The 13,300-nt window shown below is 38.1% G+C and overlaps 1 protein-coding gene across 1 annotated transcript in view; it reads right to left on the reverse strand.

Moving 5' to 3' along the window:
• Positions 1 to 1,558: 1,558 nt before the first annotated feature.
• LOC136841702 (phosphatidylserine synthase-like) overlaps positions 1,559 to 13,300 on the reverse strand; it is a 419,092-nt gene continuing 407,350 nt past the window's right edge. The window contains exon 8 of the mRNA XM_067108922.1: positions 1,559 to 5,975. Coding sequence (XP_066965023.1) covers positions 5,784 to 5,975 — 192 coding nt within the window. The 3' untranslated portion in view covers positions 1,559 to 5,783. The remainder of the gene's footprint in view (positions 5,976 to 13,300) is intronic.

Below are 13,300 nucleotides of genomic sequence, written 5' to 3' on the forward strand. Positions count from 1 at the left end.
CTGCTTATAATCTTCAAGTAGGAAGTCATGGAGGGAGTTTGCTTTATATTCGCCATGACATTCCTCAGATTTCTTTAAGTCTGCCAACTCCCCTTCAAGCAGTAGCAGTCCAAGTAGAATTAACTAGCAAATATACTGTTTGCTCTCTCTACTTACCTCCCAGTGATGATGTCTGCTATAATGATGAAGTAGGGTTGATTAATCAATCCTCAACCGTTTCCTCTTGTAGGAGACATGAACAGTACACATCCATTGTGGGGTGATATTTTTAGCTAATAGAAAAGGAAATCTCAGCATCACTAGTTGAAAACGAAGACATAGGGATTCTTAATACAGGCACTTTGTCATGTATTGACCTATCCATAGCTAATTCTAAATGCCTTACTGACTTTCACTGGAAAACATTGGATGACTTACTAGTGACCATGAACCAGTAATCGTTAAAAGCAATAGCAGTCCACCAGAGCACAGATCTCCTTGCTGGTGCTTGGATAAAGCAGATTAGACTAAGTTCAGGGAATTAAGTGAAATCAAAGATGATGCAGGTGAGTTTGGCAGTGTTGTTGATGCCAATGACTTACTTAATGGTACTCTTCACACTGCTGGATTGCATTCCATCCCTAAAACCACTGGCTTATTCTGCCGTCGACCAGTTCCCTCGTGGTTGTCTGAACTCCAGTTACTTCACAAGGCCACAAGAACTGCTCTAACTAGATGCCAATGAAATCGAACAGAACTTAACATCATAGTATATAAAAAGTGTAAAGCAAAGTTCTGGTGTGCATTAAAAGCAGTCCTTTGCCAATCATGGTCATCTTTTGTTTCTTCAGTGAATAAAAGAACTCTACCTTCAGCCGTATAGATAAGAGTCAATAAAATAGCAGGTAAATATACTTCTAACCTACCCCCTGTATTAAAGGCTAATGGGGAATAGATCACAGGTGCATTGGAAGTGAGTAACAAATTAGCAGACCATTTTGAAAAAGTTTCCCAGAAATAGGAAACATTTCCTGGATTCCAATATTATTCCAGGGAAGAACAAAAACCACTTGATTTTTCATCCAATGAAGAAGAACCCTAAAATGTTCCATTTAATGAGAGAGAGTTTGATTCTGCCTTGTCAACATGTACAGATACAGCCCCAGGCCCTGATGAGGTTCCATATGCAATGATTAAGCATTCAGTATGTAAAAACACTAAGCTTTTCATAATTAGCATTATCAATAGAATTTGGCGTGATCACAGTTTCCCATCAGTTTGGGAACTAGCTTTAATTTTAGCCTTTTTAAAAACCGGAAAGGATAAATTCTTATCTGCAAGCTACCGCCCAATTGCCTTGACATCTTTGTAAGATTATGGAAAAGATGGTCAATGCAAGGACTGTTTGGGTTTTAGAACAACACAATATTTTATCACCTGCACAGTGTGGATTTCGAAAAATGTGTTCTACTATTGATATCTTGATTCATCTCGAGTCATCTATATGTGAATCATTTGCATCAAAGCAGCATCATGTTACTATATTCTTTGACCTTGAAAAGGCTTATGACACAACATGGAGATATGGAATCCTTAAAGCCATCCATCAATCAGGACTTAGAGGAGAACTGCCATTGTTTATTAAGGCCTTTCTGACATGTTGATGTTTTCAAGTTAGAGTTGGTAATCTCTATCAGAAAGCAAATTCCAAGAAGAAGGGGTCCCGCAAGGTAGTGTTCTTAGTGTTACCCTATTTGCATTTGCTATCAATGGTATTTCTCCTCATATTCCTTATGATGCATTGCACACACTTTTCGTTGATGGTCTTTCTATATCATTTGCAGGATCAAGGATGTCTGTTAATGAAAGAAAGCTCCAACTTACAGTAAATAACATCACTAAATGGGGAGATTTAAATGGGTTTAAATTTTCGACTAGCAAAACAGTTGTTGTCCACTTTTGCCGTATCCGTGGGCTTCATCCAGACCCAGATATATATATGAAAAGCCAAATAATTCCCTATGTAGAGGAAAACAGATTCCTTGGTTTAATTTTTGATCGTGGGTTGACATGGTGTCTCGTCAAAAGACGTTAAAGACAAAGTGTCAGAAGATTTAAACCATTTTTAATGTTTTAGCTCACACATCCTGGGGTGCAGACCGTCAAATACTTTTAAGGTTGCATAAAGCCCTGGTTTTATCGAAGTCGTTTTATGAGTGTGAAGTATACTCTTCTGCAACCCCCAGCAGGTTGAAAATGCTTGACTCTATAAATCATGCAAGCATCAGACTGGTCATTATGGTGCTTTCAAGACCTCACCAATATCAAGCATGTTGGTTGATGGTGGGGAGTTGCCTTTACAACTCCATCGCCAGTCAATCATCCTTCACTACTGGTATAGGATGCAGAGACTTCCCAGTTCTCTAGCCTTTCAAATTATAACAAAAAAGGACATTTTAGGCACTATGAGATGCATCCTAAATGTCCACAACCTTACAGGTACAGACTTGAGCAGTTACTTGGCACTACTGATAGTAGAAATGTGGTGCTTCCTTATAAAACGTCAGTAACCCCGCCATGGAAATTAATAGAAATTTTTATTTTGTAAATATTTTTGGTTTTAAGAAAAATATGACATATAGAGAGATCTGTTCCATATTTATGGAACACAGTGAGGTTCATAAAGACTCAACTTGTGTATTCATAGATGGCTCCAAATCCAGTGCTGGGGTTTGATTTGGAGTTTTTAGTAATATGCTTTGCACCAAAGGTGCACTTCCTATTTTAACATCTATTTTTATGGCAGAGTTGCTTGGGATTTTAAATGCTACTGAAAAAATAGCAATTAATGACGAAACAAATTCTACAATTTTTAGTGATTCTAAGAGTGCATTACAGGCACTTCTTGGTTTTAAAAATTCAGCAATGGGTGCACCTATTATTATACAAAGGAACACAAATTAGTTTTTGTTGGGTTTCAGCACATGCTGGTGTGCATGGAAATGAAGACGCTGACAGACTGGCCAAAGCAGCAGCTCTAGATTTACTTCCAAGGAAGTGTCTACTTTTATATAATGATTTCTTCCCAAGCATTAGAAAATTTATAATTAATTTTTGTCAAGAGTATTGGAATAGTATAGGGGAATGTAAAATTAAAGAAATTACGGGTGTTACCTTTCCTTGGAAGTATAGCAGTATGCCTAGAAGCTGGGAGACTGCTCTTTGCCGCTTTAGGATTGGGCATACTCGCCTAACAGCTTTTTGATGGGCGGGGAGAATCAACCTTTTTGTGAGGATTGTCTGGTTCCCTTGACTGTGAGGCACTTGTTGGTTGAGTGCCCCAGTCTTGGGGATATTAGAAGCTCTGAGGCTCTTGGTCGGGATGGCAGGTTCATCCTAGCCAAGATCCTTGGAGAGGATGTAGTGTATAATGCCAGTGGCATTTTTAGATTTATTATTGACGCTGGTCTTCTCCCAAAAATATAATATTTCATTCATTTTTTTATCCATTTTTTGTTTTTATAGTAGCTATGTTGTTCATTTAATTGATATCAGCATCAGTGACCCAGTTGTCACGATGCCATATAACTCAAAATCATTCATTCATTCCTTTAAAAAAAAAAGGTGTGTGAGTTTATGTTTACAAAGGAGAAAGTTGTTAAATTATATAAAATTTTATTTTTAGAAATAAAATTTTTATTTCTAAATCTAAAATTGCAATTGTTTTAAAAGGAATGTCAGTAAGCAAACAATAAAATTCTAAGCTTTCAGTTCATGGAACTCTGACCTCATTATTTTTTCAGTATTTTGAATAAATATAAAAAAACATAAAATAACCACTTTTGTAAAAACCTTGCTACTGAAATCTAGCTCATCCACACACTTTGGCAGCCAATCAGAAAGGTAACCTCTACAGTCAAGAACTTACCTATCACTCCCCGCCCCCCCAATAAAAGCCGAGTCAGAAGAGGTAAATTTCATAGGACAAATCAATCTCATTCAGAGTTCCTGTGTGTCCCTTTCCTTTACACTGAAGAACTCTCAGATCAACCAATAGACTAGCAGGGTTTTCACCCTAGCAGTAGATGAAATCAATACGGCCAAGCCCTACCACTAAAGAAAAGCCACTACTAGACTAAATATACCACTTGAGTTCTGTCTTACTTAATTCTTAAGAGCCCAATTCGCCTTCTGCTAACTAAGTAGACCCAGCACGGTATTCACATAACAGTCAAGTGATTAACAGAGTAGGTCCCACCATGCCTACTGCTACAAAATGCCACACAATATGATGGAAAAGTTCTGGCTTTGCTCCCCCTTGAGCGCCTGATGTCGTCCTACAAGGACATAAGGACAAGCTGTTAATATACAGGAAAAGGCCACACATGAACTTGGAGTACGACCGATTCACTCTAAAAAAACTTACATCTTTTGACCGGGCACTGCAAACATGAAAATAGTCACATAAATCCATGACCACATATTATAGCTTTGTGATTGGCTGCCAAAGCTGGTGGCTGAGCCAGATTTCGGCAGTTAACCTTATGAAGCTTACAATGACTCTGAAGCCAGCCTCGGAAGAATAATTTGGCAGCTAGTTATTTTGTTTCTCTCGCAGTATGTAATTTCTTTTGGCTGAATACGGTATAGATTTTAGTTAATTATAAGCACATGTAGGTACAAGTGCTCATTGCCAAACTCTCCCTTTCTTCTTTTCTTTACTCCATCACCACTTTTTCACTTTGTGATATGGAAACACACTTGAGATAAACAAAATAAAGACTGTTAGTACGAAAGGCCTAAGAATACTCTAAATTTGACCCTCTTTGACGAAGTGGCCGAATAAAGCTCTATGGTATGTTCATACCAAAATATGGCGACAGGAGAGAAAAAAAGACAAAGTGTTACCATTCTGTCTCTCTCTACATGCAGTATTTAAAAGAACTTTTTATGCCCTCTATTTCCTATCATTCATATGTACCTGAAATGTGCCAAGCTAAGTCTGTGCACAATTTGGGAAGGTATATCATGGCATTTGCAGAGATTTGTTCTAAAAGGGTTCCTAGGAGGTAATACAGGATCTTCACAGCACCCAATGGTTCCAGATGCACTGCTTCCTGACTTACACTTTTAATCTGTTCCATCTGGTTTCTTTTCACTTTATTGCCAAACATTTTCAACTTTACTTTGTTCCATTTCAATTATGATTTCATAAATAATTTAGACAAGCCCTGTGGGGGGTCTATATATGGGACTCAGTTGTTACATTAAACTAACTAATAATAATATCAAAATTTACATAAGCATGAAATGAGAGCAAGTGGAAAAATGAATTAATCCCTATTTGCCTTACATTTATGCTTTTTTAATTAAAAGAATGTTTTTATTCCCTATTTCTCGTTTGCCAATAAACTGGTAATTAATGTACCAAAATTTGCTAATACATGTACTGTATTGTACTGTACGTGTATACTGTAGAAAATGGTGGATTACTATATGTTGAACTAATTTATACTATACACATTGGAGAGATTTTTTCTGTCTGTATTTTTCTAGTTATCCACAAAAGTTAAGGATAAATTACTATGGATAATAGAGAGCCTACTGTATAATAAAACTTCTGCAGAAAGAGTAATGAGGACAAAAGCCCTTCAATTCAAAGCTGATAAAAATAACAGAATATCAGTACAGTCACTAATATTTACATGATTGTACTCAAAATTGCATATCATCAAAAGTAAATTTTTTTCACAACTAAATGTCTCCAATCTGTCTTTCATAACAATGCCTAAACTTCCACTTCATTACTGCTCTACTCTGTTGCTCCTCCTAAGTTGCAAGTTTTTTCTTCTTCTATGAACTTTCAAAGGTCCCTCAGCTTCATCATCACTGTCTTCATCTTCCGGCGTGCTGAGAGTTACTGTTTTTCGTGGAAGTGTCTGCACATAGGATGACATCTTAGGATCAGCCTCTGAATCATCATCTAAAGAATCATCCTGAAGTATACAGAATACATTAAGACTTGAAAGAAATGCAATGGTGATAAAATAGGATTTAAAAAACCTCTGCTACATACTATTTGCCATGTGTAGTGTTGTATGAGTTATGCACATATTACTTTAGTATGGCTTTTGTTTCTCATAATTTTAAACATATCTTCTGTGAATAGAGCACAGTAACTTTATACCCATCAATCAAATACACGATTATTATCCTTAATAATAAGTGAATTTTTCACAAAATCATATATGAATGGAATGGAATATAAACTCTGGGCCAGAGGCCAAGCACTGATCCTATGAGGTCATTCAGCACTGAAAGGGAAATTGAGCAAAAGGATTTAAAGGAGTTGCAACATGAAAAGCTTGCAGTTACACTATGAAACATTTGTTAGGAGAGTGGAAAGTAAGATGGAAAGAAACGAATAAGGGAAGTACAGTAAAAGGAATGAAAAGGGTTACAACTTGGGGCCAAAATGACGCTGCAAAGAACCTTAAGTAATGCCTAAGTGCACGCGTGAGGTGCACTGATTGCTGTACCCCTACGGAGTTCATTATGTGAATGTAACTTTCACATTTTTATGGAATATTGGCCTTGGATTACTGATTACTGCAAGTGTTCCGAATCAATTAATGACATAATAACTGCAAAGGTTAATGATGCCATTTTCAGAAAGACAGATCATAAATTAAGAACTTTAAAACAATTAGAAAAAAATACATAGATAAATTACATCTAACAAAACTTAAGAGTACCACCTTAAGCTATAAAATTGGATGCCACTGGTATAATCTGCAACATCCCCTCTAAGATTTCTGGCAAGGATGTAACTGCTATCCCCTCTACCCACCTCAAGAAAGGAATTGATCTCAGATCCCATAGCCTGGGGAATTCAATTAACAAGTTCCTAACAGTCGTTGGGACCAGGCAATCATTTGCAGTATGGCTGGTGTCCACCAGTCCATAAGAACTGTTGAGTTCAATAAATGTGCCTAATATGGACCTAACGAGAGCCATCTCCTGAAGTATCAGAAAGATTTCTGATACTTGGAAAGAAGTCATTTCACCTAAGTGGACATCTCCTTGGAAGTAATTCAAGAGCAGCACTTTTGCTAAACTGTCTTTATCTTCATTTGCAGGAACACTTATACGAACTGGAAACAGCAAAACTGAACTTTCATGCCTCTGCTTTTTAAAATTAGTGAGTTGGTTGAATTAGAATCTTTTAGAGCTTCCAAATGCTGTTCTTTATTGAATACAGTATAATAAAAGTATCCTCCTTCATCACTGCTTTTTTTGTTTATAAAAGTCACGAGTGCTGTATACTTCTGTAAAAAACAATAATGTTAGACAGGGTGCACTCCTAAAATGAAAAGCATTACTATGTACTGCATCAATGCAGGCACTGGATTTCAAACAAGCTGTAAATATAAAATTGGTATCCAGATGCTGGTGTACGTGTCCATCAAAATACAGAGAGAGAGAGAGAGAATCCCTTCTATGATGTTACACTTAAGACAAATACTGACCAAAAGAGAATTCGGGAAGTTTTGAAGATGTAACTGGTATCTTTAATGATAGCACCCAACTTCTCGAAATATTCAACAAGTTTCACTCTAAATTCAGCGACTCAGACAATCTCCTAGCTCTAATTGGGAAAGGTGGTGGAAGGTTATTTATAAATACATCTCTTAATTCAAATAATTTTTTTGTTGGAAAATCACTTGTCTGAATTCTTGGAGCACTTTTCATTGTTACTAGCTCTCTATGGAGAGACAGAGGCAGTTCACCACATTCAAATTGTAAAGATGATTTTGGTGATGATCTAAAGGCTCCTGAGCATATTCTAAGGCCTTCACTGTGAACAGGGTCTAACATTTTCAGCGCTGCGTCAGATGCTGAGCCATATACAGTACCTCACTTCCATAATCAATGATGGCAAGAACTGTTGTTTTATACAGTACAGTAAGGGTATGTCTATGGGCTCCCCAAGTGGTGTTTGATAGTTTTCTAATTAGATTTAATGCTCTTTTACATTCAGATTTTACATATGTTACGTGGGCTTTCCAGTTCAAGTGAGTATCAAATACTAATCCTAAAAATTTTGCTGTTTGGCCAATTCGTATACTATGGTTTCTGATTTTTAAATCTATTTCTTCACCTTTCTTCCACTTTTTATTTTTATAAAACATGATTGCTTGAGTTTTATCTATGGAAAATTTAAAGCCTACAGATGAGGCCCATTCATCTATTTTTACTACTGTATGCTTTTATTAATGATTCGTTCTGCATGTTTTATTTGAGATGCTGAATAATATATGGCAAAATCATCCATATACAGGTTACTTTTAATGCAAATAAGTAGATTATTACTGATATCACTAATTCCTAAAGTAAACAGTGTGCCACTAAGGATGCTTCCCTGTGGAACACCATTTTCAAGTGGAAATGTTCTAGACAGAACATCACCAATTCTCACCTGAAAACTGTGATTTGTCAAAAAGTTTTGTATATATCTAGGTAAATGTCCATGGATGTTGTTGTTTTGTAAAGTTTTTAACCCTTAAACGCCGAAGCCCTATTTACAAAAACGTCTCCCGTATGCCGGCGGCGTTCGGGAGCTAGCGCCGAAGCGGAAAAAAAGTTTTTTTCAAATCACAGCACGCTTAGTTTTTAAGATTAAGAGTTCATTTTTGGCTCCTTTTTTCTCATTGCCTGAAGTTTAGTATGCAACCATCAGAAATAAAAAAAAAATATCATTATCATATATAAATATTGGAATATATGACAGCAAAAAAAAAAAAACTCGTATATAATTGTATACAAATCGCGCTGTAAGCAAAACGTTTAAAGCTGTTGAGTTAATTTTTCTTAGTTGTATTGTACACTAAATTGCGATGATTTTGGTACATAACAGATTGTAAAACGATTAAAGCAACACAGAGAAAATATTATCACAAAATGATGCATGAATTCGTAACGCACGGACATAAAAAAGTTTTTTTCCAAAATTCACCATAAATCGAAATATTGTGCTAGAGACTTTCCAATTGTTTAAAAATGAAGGAAATTGATTGAATGTTACTAGATTGTAAGTTTTTTAGCTTACAATTGCATTTTTTTACCATTTCGATTGAGTTAAAGTTGACCGAAGGTTGATTTGTTTCTATTTATCGTTATTTATATGAAAATATTTCAAAAATGGTAAAAGCTAAAAGCATGATTTATTTTTTGTTGTATTCTACATGAAATTGTGCACATTTTGATGTATAACACTTTATGTGACGAATAATATAAAACGGCGAAAAAATTACGACAAGGTGACTCAAGAAATGCTAGGATTTTTAGCGGAGTTCATGCGCGTGGATGGAAGGAAAAAGTTTTTTTCAAAAATTCACCATAAATCGAAATATTGTGCCAGAGACTTTCTGTTTGTTGCAAAATGAAGGTAAAGGATTGATTGTTACTAGAATGTAAGAATTTTGGCTTACGATTGCGTTTTTTTAGCATTTCGATCGAGTTAAAGTTGACCGAAGGTTGATTTTTTTCTATTTATCGTTATTTATATAAAAATATTTCAAAAATGGTAAAAGCTAAAAGCATGATTTATTTTTAGTTGTATTCTACATGAAATTGCGCACATTTTGATGTATAACACTTTATGTAACGAATAATATAAAACGGCGAAAAAATTACGACAATGTGACTCAAGAAATGCTATAGAGGGATGAATAAATTTGTTTGTATTTAGCACTTCCCAACGTTCTGTGTGTGTGAGAGAGAGAGAGAGAGAGAGAGAGAGAGAGAGAGAGAGAGAGAGAGAGAGAGAGAGAGAGAGAGAGAGAGAGAGAGAGAGAGAGAGAGTAATTGTCGTTGGTGAGTGCTTGGTTGTTGGAAGAGGGATGAGGTCGTTAGTTTGTTTACGACTGTCTGTCTGTGGAATATGTGAAGGATTTTTCGGTTTTTGAGAGAGTCTTGAGTCAGAGCTAGTGCCGGTCAGTCGTTTGGTCTTGGACAGTTTTTTGTTTGCTTTTGAGAGTTGTTGGTTTTCTTGTTAGTGTGCTGTTCTTGTTGTGTATATGGTTCATGTGTCTCTTCTTTTTTTTCGTTCGTTGTTGGTGGAGGGTCGGTTTTAAGTTTTGTTTTGTGGTTTTTGTGTGCTGTGATTGGCGACCATGGACCTTTATCCATCTCCAGCAACCGAAGATCAGGGTGCGTGTTGTGTGTTGTTTTGTTTATGGGTTTGAATTCCGCCACATAATATTTGGCGCCCAACGTGGGGCGGCTGGTGTTGCAGCTGCAATTAAGATTGGTGGTGGGTGGTGTGACTGGAGGAAAGGATGGAAGAGGAACTGGTGAGGTTGAGAGAGGAGTTGCGGCTGGCAAGAGAGGAAAATGCATGGTTGAGGAGTGAGAATGAGAACTTGAGGCTGCAGTTGGAAGAGATGGGATCATTGGTAAAAGGAGCGAAAGAGGAAATGAAAGGGGAGATGAAAGAGTCAGAAGAGAGGGTGGATAAAAAGTTGGAGGGAATGATGAAAAGTGTGGAAGAAATGGTGAAAGGTATGTTCAAGGGTGTTTTTGGAGAAGGGGCTGTTGGAGGCAGGTTCTCTGGAACGTGTGAAGGGGCAAGAGAGAAAGAAAAGGAGGAAGAAGTGAATGGAAGCGTGAGTGATGAAAGTGATATGGGAATAGGAAGTAAGAAACGAGAGAATGAGAGGCAGGGTAAGGAAAAGGGGAATGAAAAGCAAGGGAAGGAACAGAAGGGAAGTAAGGATAAGTCAGGGGAAGAAAAAGGGAAGAAGGGAAAGGGAAAGGAAACTGGTAAGAAGGGTAAGGAAGTGGGAAAGGCAGGAAAGAAGGGAGAGGGTGAAGGCAGTAGTGATAGTGAGGTGGATGGAGGTGAATGGATAAAAGTGGATAAAAAGAGGGGAAAGAAGAGTGTAATGAGTAAGATGAATGTAAGTGCGGAAGTGGACTCTTTGTATTCGGAAGAGGGTATGAAAGGACGGAGTGAAAGTAGCAAAAGTGAGAGTGAAAGTGAGAAAGAAGTGAGAAAGGCTATGTATGTGAGGGAGGTACCCCGCTGAGAAAGGTATAATGAGTATGGAAGTAGGGATGTGCATGATTTCTTTAGGGAGTATGAAAGGTTTTGTCAGGATAAGTATGGGGAGAGTAAGAGTGTGGGCACGAGAATTAGGAGAATATTTGACTGGGTTTTTGCTTGATATGTACAGGGTTATTATGAGTGTGGGAGATGTTGAGTATGAAAGCTAGACTAGTTGAGCAAGTGAGGCGTATGAAAGCAAGTGTTAAGTATAAGAGGAAGAATGAATTTGATGAGGCAAGAATGAAAGCTGGGGAAACCTTGTCACTGTATGCTTGTAGGCTGGAGACGTTGGCAAGGAAGAAGTTTGGGGATGATGGGATAGATGAATGTAAGGAGTTAGTACGGAAGTTGTTAGGGACAGTGCCAGATGGAGTTAGAGAATTTGTGAACTTGAAGCGGAAGGAGAAGAAAAGATGGACGAATGAAAGGTTGACTTGGGGAGAAATTTTGGAAATTGTAGAAGATTATGAGCTTGACAGGGTTATAAAAGAGAGCAGAAGTGTGAGTGTACGGGCTGGGGTAGATGAGAGAGTGCCAGAGTTTGGAAGCTTTAGGGATGCAATGTTGTGGGGCCCAATGAGAATGGCTGATAGTGTAATAAGACAGGAGTGTAAGAGCAAGTAATGTGGAGGTGCCAGGGAGGATGAATGGTGGGTTTGTAAGGGAACAACGGGTTGGACGGGTTAGGGATAGTAGTGTACAAAGGGGAAGGTCGGTGAGTGGAAGTCGAGCGAAGTGTTTTAGATGTGGAAAGGAAGGACATACAAAGAATGAGTGTAGGTGGGCTTTAGGAGCGTGTTTCGGGTGTGGGCAATCGGGACATTTGTTAAGTGAGTGTACGAAAGATAGGGGGGTTAAATGCTACAGGTGTGGACAGGTGGGTCATATTGCTAATGGTTGTAGGGGTACCCAAGTGAATGTAATATGTGGCAACTGTGGTAAAAATGGGCATTATGCGAGAATGTGTTCAGAACCAAGAGCGAAATGTGTCGAATGTGGAATGGAAGGGCATGTATCAAGTGTATGTAGACGAAAGAGGGTGACTGTGACAGCGAATTCGGGAAACTGAGTGTGAAGGGGGTTCAAATGGGTGGATCCTCCAGGATGCAAGCGGTGCGTGTGATGCATGTACGTGAGGGGTTGTTGCATGAGGATCAGCAATTTGTTTTGATAGAGTATGGTAGGAAATGTAAGAAAGGGAAGAGCGTAAGTGAACGGAATGGTCGTAAGTTGTGTGATAGGGGTGTGAGTGCCAAAGTGGAAATGAGTGATAAAGCATGTAATACGGATGAATGGGATGGTATGAATAGAACGTATAGTATATGCAGGTTTGATATAGCTGAGTTGACTGAACGTGTAGGGGTTAGTGAACGGTTGGAGGTGAGCGAAAGTGTAAGAGTAAGAGAGCGTAGCAGTAATATACGAGTGATTGAAAGCATGAATGAATCGTTGCAAGAATTGGAAAGGTCAATGAGCGAATGGGATGGGTTAGTTGAAGAATTGGGGGAGGTATTTGGGAACAAGTTAGGAGGTATAGATGAGATTGTGGATGAAATTGAGAGTGGTAATAGTGAAGAAGATAGCGTGAATCTGAGAGAGAATGGAGGAGAAGATGTGAATTTGAATGTTGCTAGAAGAGAGAATGATTCTGAGAGAATGATTGCGTCCCCGCAAACGCGATCTAGAGGACCTGCTAGTGAGCATCCGTGGGTGTTGCGTAAGGCGATTTGAATGCAGTGTGAAAGGTGTTGGTTGGGAAATGCTAAAAAGGGGGGAGAATTATAGAGGGATGAATAAATTTGTTTGTATTTAGCATTTCCCAACGTTCTGTGTGAGAGAGAGAGAGAGAGAGAGAGAGAGAGAGAGAGAGAGAGAGAGAGAGAGAGAGAGAGAGAGAGAGAGAGAGAGAGAGAGAGAGAGAGAGAGAGAGTGTAATTGTCGTTGGTGAGTGCTTCGGTTGTTGGAAGAGGGATGAGGTCGTTAGTTTGTTTACGACGCTGTCTGTCTGTGGAATATGTGAAGGATTTTTCGGTTTTTGAGAGAGTCTTGAGTCAGAGCTAGTGCCGGTCAGTCGTTTGGTCTTGGACAGTTTTTTGTGTGCTTTTGAGAGTTGTTGGTTTTCTTGTTAGTGTGCTGTTCTTGTTGTGTATATGGTTCATGTGTCTCTTCTTTTTTTTCGTTCGTTGTTGGTGGAGGGTCGGTTTTAAGTTT

This window comes from Macrobrachium rosenbergii, chromosome 9 (genome assembly GCF_040412425.1).
Source record: "Macrobrachium rosenbergii isolate ZJJX-2024 chromosome 9, ASM4041242v1, whole genome shotgun sequence".
Lineage (NCBI taxonomy): Eukaryota > Metazoa > Arthropoda > Malacostraca > Decapoda > Palaemonidae > Macrobrachium > Macrobrachium rosenbergii.